Genomic DNA, 9,158 nt, shown 5'->3' with positions numbered 1-9,158 from the left:
TTAGTCTGAGAAAATCTCCCTGGATGTTTCCTCCTGTGTGCCAGTCCCACGGGGGACCTGATTATGCAACACCTTCCCCATGATCAGTTAAAAGGTCGTATGAATAATTAGAAAGCCCAAAGGAAATAATTTAGCAGTTAATAAATATTTGAAAAAATAATTCATGAGTAAATTCCAACCTTATGAAAAACATCAAGCGTGAGGTAAAGAAGCCTTGCAAACGTCCCATCCGGCTGAGGACTCACAGCTTGTATGAGACCGACACTGCCTCCAAGAGCAGGTGGAAAATCTAAGCTGAAGTATGAAAACCAGGTGTCAGCCAGTGTTGCTGAGCAACCAAAGCAGTGTGGATGCGAGGGGGCGGGGCTCTAGGAGAAGGGCGGATACAGAGAAGTGAGTGCAGGGCTTGGAGCCACCTTACCCTTCGGTAAGGTTACCAACCTTTTTACAATGAAAAGGACAAACATAAATTGAAGAAAACAATATGGTAAATAAAAGAAACATTTTATTCATTGCAATGATGATACATTATAATATGACAAATGCATAATAAAAACATTTATAATATTTTATATTGTAATTATGCTTACATGCCTATTGATTTTTAATAATAATGGTAAGAAAAAAGATAATATTATCTACGTGAGTACTTTTTAACAGAATGAATATTTTTTGTCAATGTATCATCCTGTAACAATATATTGGAAATATCTGAACAAGAAATATTCTTCATATTGAATTTTACGTCAAGTGCTGCAGCTAGAGTATCAACATTCAATCTTGATTTCTCACTTGTCCAAAAATCATTAGCAATTGAAAACACTCTTTCAACTACTGCATTAGTTCCAGGGCAGCACAATGTAAATTGAACAAGAATAAATAAATTCACACATAGAATATGTTCATTTTTGAAATTGCTGAATATTTCCACCAATCTTTTAACGATTTTGATGTGTTCATTTTCGCATAGTATTAATTTATCAGAATTTAAATATACATTCAGTGTTCTAATTTCTTCAAAGAGACAATTGTCATCTATTTTGATATTTGCATTTCTTTAGATAAAAACTCAAGATAAAATTCAATATCTGTCCAATATACTTGCAATGAAGTAAAAAAACACCATTGAAAACTGTTATTTCTTGTAATGTTTGCTTCAGACCATTCTTTGATATATTGAAAACATGTCTGGTAAAAATTCTGCACTTCTTTGATAAACAAAATTTATATTGAAGGATAAAGTCATTCAAATAAGACGAACTTCCATAGCTGAAATGTGTTCATCTTCAATCTTTTGAATCGTTTTGTGACAAACAGATGCTTGACTATGTACAAAATACATTAATATCTCAGATATTTTATTATTGAAAAATGATTGCAGAATTTTAGAACATCTGTCTAAACTTGAAAAATATGAACGGAGAGTCCCAAATAATTATAGAACATGCTTTATAGCAGGTGTTAGAGGGAGGCATCGAACTTTTGAATATTCTAAAAGTTTTTTGTATTCAATGTTTGCTTCTTCACAAAAATTGTTTAAAGTATCCTACAATATGCTTTGTGAGGTTTTAAATTACAAATCCATATATTTATATATGTACAGCTTGCAGGTTTTCTTCTTCTTCTTAAATAAATCTAAGATATTTTATATCTCCCAAGAAATTTGTGCTCATTTCATTTAAATTTTCAAATTTATTACCATAAGTTGTTCCTAATATTTGTAGAACCTGTGGTTCCAGAACTTCATGACCGTTAATTCATTACAGTCCCGTGAGTCATAAGTGGAAACCATGGCTGTGACTCTGCCACGAGTGATGTCATTGATGAAAACCACATCAGTAGTTAAATAATGAACTATTCCTGCTGCTTATAACAGAGACTGTGTAGTTATTTCCAGCAGGCATTCCCTACCCTAATGTTCCATTCACAATGTCCCCAGGTAACTATTTGGCAATATTGCCACAGCACAAAGATAAGTGTCCCTCACTAAATTCTTCAGACCCGGGGTTTCTGACCACATGGATAAACCTTGAGAAAGTATGATAAAAGAAATAAGCCAGTCATAAAAAGATAATTTTTGTATTTTGTAGAGTAAAGTATCTCTAAAAACAGGAAGTAGAAATGTAGCTTGTGGTGGTGGGTGGTGAGAAAATGGGAGATGCTAAGGGTATAGACTTGCACATTAGGTGACGAGAAGGTCCAGATTGGTTGCTCTGCAGAGTGAATGTTCCTAACTCGACGAAACTGTGCATTATAAAGTGCAGAGAAGGGTAACATTTATGTTATGTCATTTACCATGATTAAATTTTCTTTTAATTAACAGCTTCTCAATTAAGAATGAGGAGAATTTAAAATTAAAACACCCAAAATAAAAGAAATATTTTAGTTTCTTCAATAAACCATCTGCAAACCTAACATTCTTTCTTGGTGATTGACTAACACGGGCGTTTTACAGAGACGCAATGATACACTCGTGGCTCTCGCGCACACAGGCTGCAGGGGACCTCACCCTATTCCTTGGCAGGGGCTCTCTGGAGCTGGCGCTGCTCCGCCCAGGCTCCAGCATTCCTGTCTGCACCCTGGTGGGCCTGGCCCGCTGGCACTCACTGGTGTTCTCAGCACAATCCACATCGTTCATACCAACTCTTCTTAGAAACACAACAAAAGTTCTCTGACTGACACCTCCTAAAGTATCATCAGATGAGAAGTGCACCTGGGACACACAAGAGCATGTAAATGAGCCCTCCCTCCCCCGAGGCAGCCCAGGGCTGTGCTGAGGCTGGATGAGTACAAAGTGAGCACAGTACCGAGTTCGAGGAGGTAGGAGCTTCTCGGCTGCCCAATCAGGCTTCACCTGTGACTCTGCCTCCTGCTCCCGTCCCCCCTCGGAGCTGCCATTGCTCAGAATCCTTAGGCCTTTCCTTCCTTGCAAGCCGGTATCCGGTCGGACTGGGCAATGGGGATCCAGGGACTACAGCCCTATCTCCCCTTGGGACTCCCCAACAGGACCTTTTCCTTCTCAGTAGACACGCCCACTGCAGCATGACCAGGACAGGCTCCTCCCAGATGCCCCAGGGCTCATCTGAGCAAATGCAAACTTCTGTAAATGCGTCAGAGAACCAAAACTGAGCATGGCCCATGAGTTCTTAATAAGTGTGTTTGTGTGTGTGTGTGCACATGTATGCACATATGTATATAACAAATAAAGTGTAAAGGATAGGTCCTGGGAAAGGGTCCTTTTGCCGGTACCTAATGGTGTCACTGGCTGCAGTTGATTTGAAGAAATGAGAGGAACTTCCTCATATGACTTATTGAGTCTTTGGTACTTATGGCCTCTTCTTCGTAAAAACATGTTAAATAACATATTTTATAAAGGCATTAATATAAAGATGCATATACCCACAGAGGTTCATTGGTGCATATTCATTATTACTATATTCGCTTTTGATTAACATTTTAAAAGACATTGTAACACTTTTGTGGGACCAAAAGGTACTGTCTGCCTCATTCCCTGTTTGGATTATAGCTGGTGGAAGTCAGCCCTGGCGGGAGCTGAGTTGTCCTGAGAAGGGGTCAGGGCTCAGGCTGGGTGAGAGGGACCCATGCTGGTGTGAGCAGAGGGTGCTCGTCACCCACCCCTGGTGTCAGGATAGTGGGGACGGGCCACAGTGAGGAGAGCTGAGTCCCAGTTAAAATCACTCACTTTGATTCTTTCCCAGGGAATTCCAACCTCACTGCTGGTTGGTTACTGTGGGATGAAAGAGTGGACCACACTGCCCCCTGCAGGGCCATGACCAGGGACAGTCACATATTTGAAAGAAGGACCAAAGATATCCATAATAGGGTAAATAAATTGTAGTAAAATATTCTTAAAATTCAAAATTGAGGTCACACATTAATTTTCCGATCAAGACAGGATTCAGCCCGGCTTTGCCTGAGTCACTTCTGTTACTGCTTCTGTCTCCTCGCTGCGCCTCTGGTCAGGGAGAGACAGCGCCCAGAGAGGAGTCTGAGTGGTCAGCGGGACACAGTGTGGACACGGGGACAGCAGTGTATTCGGGACAGGAAGCTGAGCAGATGCAGCCACAAGACCTGAGAACCCTCAGTGCTCAGATGGACCCAGGAAGGTGGGATGATGAGGAGAGAGCATCGCTTTTCAATGCTCCGGGTCCATGACAGGCAGCAGATGCTGAGGGACAGAGTGCCTTTCTGATTCTCAACCCTCCATTCATGAGTTCTGCGATGAGGATTGTGCACAGGCGTGTGCGCACATGAGCAACATGTGTGTGATTGTGTCTCTAAAACCCCCGTGTTAGTCAATCACCAAGGAAGAACGTTAGGTTTGCAGATACTTTATTGAAGGGAAAATGTATGTGAGGTTTCAACAATTGTCTTGTAGTCTGTAGATCAAAAGACAGAAGAGGGTGCTAAGTCGTGGTTTCTACTCATCATCAGTCGGTTTCTGATCATTCCCTGTAGTCTGAGCCAAAGGTCTGGGGCAAAGTTAATATGCCTTACACCAAACACTATTGTATATTGCATCCTAGAAAACAAAAACAGTCATCGCTTACATGTCAGTTCTTCTAACAAAAGACAATCCTGAAAAACAAACATTTCCTCTATCTTATCCCCAGATTGGTCCATACCCAGTGGCAGAGAGCTGGTGGTGGAGGTAACATCGGAATTCTGTGCTGTGTCCTCCCGCTCAGGAGACCTCTGCTAATGCCAGAGGGGTGGTGCTTCCAGCATTTCCCCAGCGGGGATCCCTTTGCTGATTTTCCCTGCATGTTTCCTCTTCTTCAAGAACTTACCCAATAAACACACTGTGTTGTCAGTTTTCAGTACTTCAGCCCCAATACGCGGCAGCGTGCAGTTTGAGTTCCTGCATGGCCTGCATGTTAAGAACTAGGGCAAATGGACAGATGCCTGCACCCTATCCTTTTTTAGGCTACTAAACTTTCCAGATGTTCACTCTTACAGATTTGTCTGATTTACTATTTATTTAAAATAGTTCCCCTCATCTTCAATTGAAGATATTGTTAATATTTTTTAAGTTTTAATCGTGATAAATACACATTACACCCATCTCTGCACTATAAATATTCAGACTAGTTGTGGGAAAAATATTCACCCAGCAGAGCAACCAATCTCCTAGACCAGTGGTCCCCAACCTTTTTTGGGCCACGGACCAGTTTAATGTCAGAAAATATTTTCACGGACTGGCTTTTAGGGTGGGACAGATAAATGCACAAAATAAAATTATGCGACCAGTGTAAAAACTGTGGTATTTTAAATATAACTGTCGAACTTATAAGACAAGCATCAAGAGTGAGTCTTAGACTGATGTAACAGAGGGAATCTGCTCATTTTAAAAAAATAAAACTTTTTTCAAATTTAAATATAAGTAAAATGAAAATAATGTAAGTTATTTATTCTTTCTCTGCGGACTGGTACCAAATGGCCCACGGACCAGTACCAGTCCATGGCCTGGGGGTTGGGGAACACTGTCCTAAACCTTGTGATCAACTAATGATCAACTCTCCACACCTAACATCTCCCATTTCCTCACCGCCCTCCCCTACACACCGCTGTACTGAGGGGAAGGTAAGCCTTTGGCCAAACACCCTTTTCCCTCTCGCATTTCCAGTAATCACTCACTAGAGATTCCACAAAGTGCACAGGCTCCCCAACACCAGCTTGGATGGCTTTCCGGGTATCAGAGTACTCACACTCACTAACAATAAAATTTACTGAAATAAAATAAACTGTGAAAAACACTAGCTTTGAAGAAATTACTAACCAACTTTGACATTGTCTGTTTCTGTCTAGTGGTTTAAAGCCGTTAAGGAAAAACCAAACGTACCTCCATCACTTGGTAATTTGTCAGAGTTTCTTTACTCTGCTGGAGAAAGCACTGCTTCGCTTGTCTTAAGGCCTCTTCTGCTTCTCCATTCATTATGAACTCTCTGAAATTTTCTATGTATCGATCCTCACTCACTTCAGGGTCAATTGCCTGATTGATCACCTGGGTCATAAGTGTGCAGCCAGAACCTGGGATGAAAGCGTGCAAAAGCTGCTCAGTCACAGAGGCATGAACTCCTTGTTGGGCAGCCGCGATGCTTGTCCTTCTCCCACATCCCAGCTGCACGTCCATTCAGAAAGATGACGGGGAATGGTCTGAGTCCTCGGACAGTAACTCAGGATCTGGGTATTCTTTAAGCCCTCACACACTGCTTCCTTGTTACACACACACACACACACACACACACACACACCGCTTCCTTGTTTCACATGCACAGACACACACATAGACACACAGATAACTACAAACTAGAGAAGTGAGGTGCCCTGTCCTGGGGTGAGGGGAGCAGAGATCTCCCACAGCGGCCCTGACAACAAGCCCCCGAGCCCCGCCCCGTGCGGACTCACCTGCGTAGCAGTAAAAGGGGAGGGCAGCGAGCACGAGGACTGGGAGCAGCGTCATGGTCCCGGCAGCGGCTCTGGCTGGTCTTTGCGGTGTGGCAGGAAAGAAGGATCTCACTTTGGAGGTGAGTGCCCAAACTCCTCCTTTTATTCTCCAGGAGGCCACCTTGACTCCTCCCATGGATGAAGGAAAAAGTCACCGGACACACCTGGCACTGACCCAGGAAAGGACTGTGGAAATTCACCAGAACCCAGCCAGTCTGTGCTTTGTGTGTATAAACAAAGGACACAGAGTTTAGAAACTGTCAAATTTCTTCTATCTGTAGCAATGGCCATGTCAGTAGATGACATTGATGTAGAAGGTCCGTCACTAAATGGACGGAATGCCACGGCAGCAGCACAGACTGATTCCCCTGAGCAAACTGATATGTGGTCTCCCTCCCATGAGGTAGACATATCATCTGTGTCCAGCTATAGGCAATGCGACAGAAGAACTCAAGTGACTTGATCATAGCCACACAGCTAGTGGGTAGCAGAGATGGGTGGGGAGGTAGGTGTTGTGGGATCAGAGAGCTCTCACTCTACTGATCTCCTTAGTTTAACACTTATAGACTTTATGAGTCAAGTAGATCCCAGTAACCTTGATCTGCACAGCAGCTCTATGTGACCTCCAGGTAGATTTCTGTGCAGGCCCCACGGTGTTCTACTCAAGGCCTTTGCTCCATGTGAAGTCTTCTCCACTGTCCCTGCCTGGGCGCCTTTTAGTTGAAACTATTTACTCCCAATAACACACCAAAGAGAGAACCCACTGCTGGTGTCAGATCATGGCCTTGAATCTTTGGGTTCACCTTCCCGGGACCCAATGGCTCCAGTGTTCACCTGTGTCCTGGTGACGAGGACCTGACCTCATGGCTCTTTCCTCCCTGTTCATCTTCTAGAGAGCATGACCTGCGCTCTTCTGGACTGTGTGTGACAATTGTGATACAGTGGGTGTCTAATTAGTCATTTTATTACTGTTTTTGGAGACAGTTCGTGATTCTACAAAGATTTCTCTGAGTATATAACATGATTTATTAGTGGGTTTATTTAAAAGGAGCTAGTAATTTAAAATAGAGACTCTAAAAGGCAAGGCTCATCCCAAACTCTAAACCCAGACATCAAGCTGACATCATGGTGCTAACACCACATACTTAATTTTCTAGAGATAACTGGGGGATCACCCATCAGCAGGGCCAGGGTAGGAAAACAAGAAGTGGGAGCCTTGACATCCAGGCGCGGGGTCACCTCAGCCCTCTGTGCCCTGGAAATAAATATTTGCTTGATTCAATCTCACCCGGATCCATCTAATGACTTGGGACAGAGAGTCGGTTTTGGAAGCTGAGTCAATATCACTTGTCACCTCCCGATATTTCTCTTTGGCTCATTCACCAAAACTTACACAGCTTGATATTTCTACAAGATCTGTGGTTACATATTTAATCAGCACACACATGTGACAGTCCATATGGCTTGTTAGATTAATACACCAAATCTTCTCTATTCTGTTACTAATTTCCCTCCAGCTATTGCCCATGTTTTCTTATGAACCACTGGACTCCAGATCTTGAATCAGTGGTCATAGAGGTGTTACAAGGGGAATAAGAGAGATCTAATACATATTTCCAGTGCTAGAACCACGATTCTCTAATATGGTTAATTTTCTCCCACCATTGTGGACATTGGTTTATGCCCAGAGATATTTTGCTGTCCCCTGGGATGGGTGGTGGCCATTGGTGTCAAATGGATAAGACCATGGTTGATGCTAAACAACCTGAGCTACTCAAGGCACCTACTCAGAAAGGAACTCCTCAACCTCCCATGACACTAAAGTCATGGCCAAGACACCCAGTCATAGAGACATCCCTGACTGCATTTGTCCTTATGGCAAAGGATGAGGACTGCCCTGTGGCCTCACACCAAGAGGACAGAAAGGAGCCACCGTGTAGACCGATGTTGGCAATAGAGAGGTCACATGTGACCTCTAGTTCATGGAACTTATCTCCAAGTTCAGGATTTTGCCAGGCTTGTCCTCCCACCTGCAGGTCCCCAACTTCTCTCTGTCACCCTCATTGAAATTGTCCTTCAGGACCCACTCAGTCCTCCCCTGTTCACATCTTCATCTAGGAGAATGCAAGCTCACAAGGGCTTTGTTCTCTCTGGAATTTCTATAGGACTTTAATTTCTAAGGTAGAATCTCATTCTTGATATAACATATTATTCTTCACTTCCCTGCCTTATCTCTTATCATTTAATATGACAATCAATTTCTTAAGAAAAGTCACTAGTTCTTTCAACAAAATACATCAAGAATTTCCTAAGTTTTGTGCCACTTAGATCCCTACGTGGCCTTCAATGATGTGCCACATCTTAACTCATTTCTACCATATTTTGTTTTTGTAAATTTCAGTCGTCCTTACTTGTCGTTTCTGTCTGACAGTTTCCTGTATTTTCAAATTTTATATTTTAAAATTATGATGTCAGAAAATTGTTCAAAAATGGAAAAACAACTTCCAATGAGAAGCACTAGATGACTGCCCAGTCTTATACACACCATGCCATCTCCACCTCCCCACAAATGGGATCACTGCATCGCATGGTGTTGATGTGTGAAATTATTCATTTTACCCTTCTCTGCGGCTCATCTACAAACACCTGTGTAATATCCTGTGTGCATTGGGCTGCCTGTCTTGTCTTTC

The 9,158-nt window shown here is 42.7% G+C and overlaps 1 protein-coding gene across 1 annotated transcript; it reads right to left on the bottom strand.

Annotated features, from left to right (window-relative positions):
- Window positions 1-4,426: 4,426 nt before the first annotated feature.
- On the bottom strand, window positions 4,427-6,527 carry LOC136388554 (mammaglobin-A-like). Its single transcript, XM_066360375.1, has 3 exons — window positions 6,430-6,527; window positions 5,864-6,051; window positions 4,427-4,543 (listed from the first exon to the last, which is right to left on the bottom strand). Exons 1-3 carry the CDS (start codon window positions 6,482-6,484, stop codon window positions 4,505-4,507), a joined length of 282 nt encoding a protein of 93 aa, XP_066216472.1. The 5' UTR covers window positions 6,485-6,527; the 3' UTR covers window positions 4,427-4,504.
- Between the last annotated feature and the right edge of the window lie 2,631 nt (window positions 6,528-9,158).

Source organism: Saccopteryx leptura, chromosome 1 (genome assembly GCF_036850995.1).
Source record: "Saccopteryx leptura isolate mSacLep1 chromosome 1, mSacLep1_pri_phased_curated, whole genome shotgun sequence".
Lineage (NCBI taxonomy): Eukaryota > Metazoa > Chordata > Mammalia > Chiroptera > Emballonuridae > Saccopteryx > Saccopteryx leptura.
The sequence above is the reverse complement of the archived record's forward strand: the minus strand, read 5'-3'. Positions and strand labels throughout refer to the sequence as shown.

Bases quoted from the DNA above. Each gene is read 5' to 3' on its own strand.
- LOC136388554 (XM_066360375.1), bottom strand. From the start codon at position 6,484: ATGACGCTGCTCCCAGTCCTCGTGCTCGCTGCCCTCCCCTTTTACTGC. The intron at 6,052-6,429 runs GTGAGTCCGCAC...CTTTCATCCCAG, and splicing joins CCCCTTTTACTGCTACGCAG to GTTCTGGCTGCACACTTATG. The intron at 4,544-5,863 runs GTACGTTTGGTT...TTTGTTTTCTAG, and splicing joins CAAATTACCAAGTGATGGAG to GATGCAATATACAATAGTGT.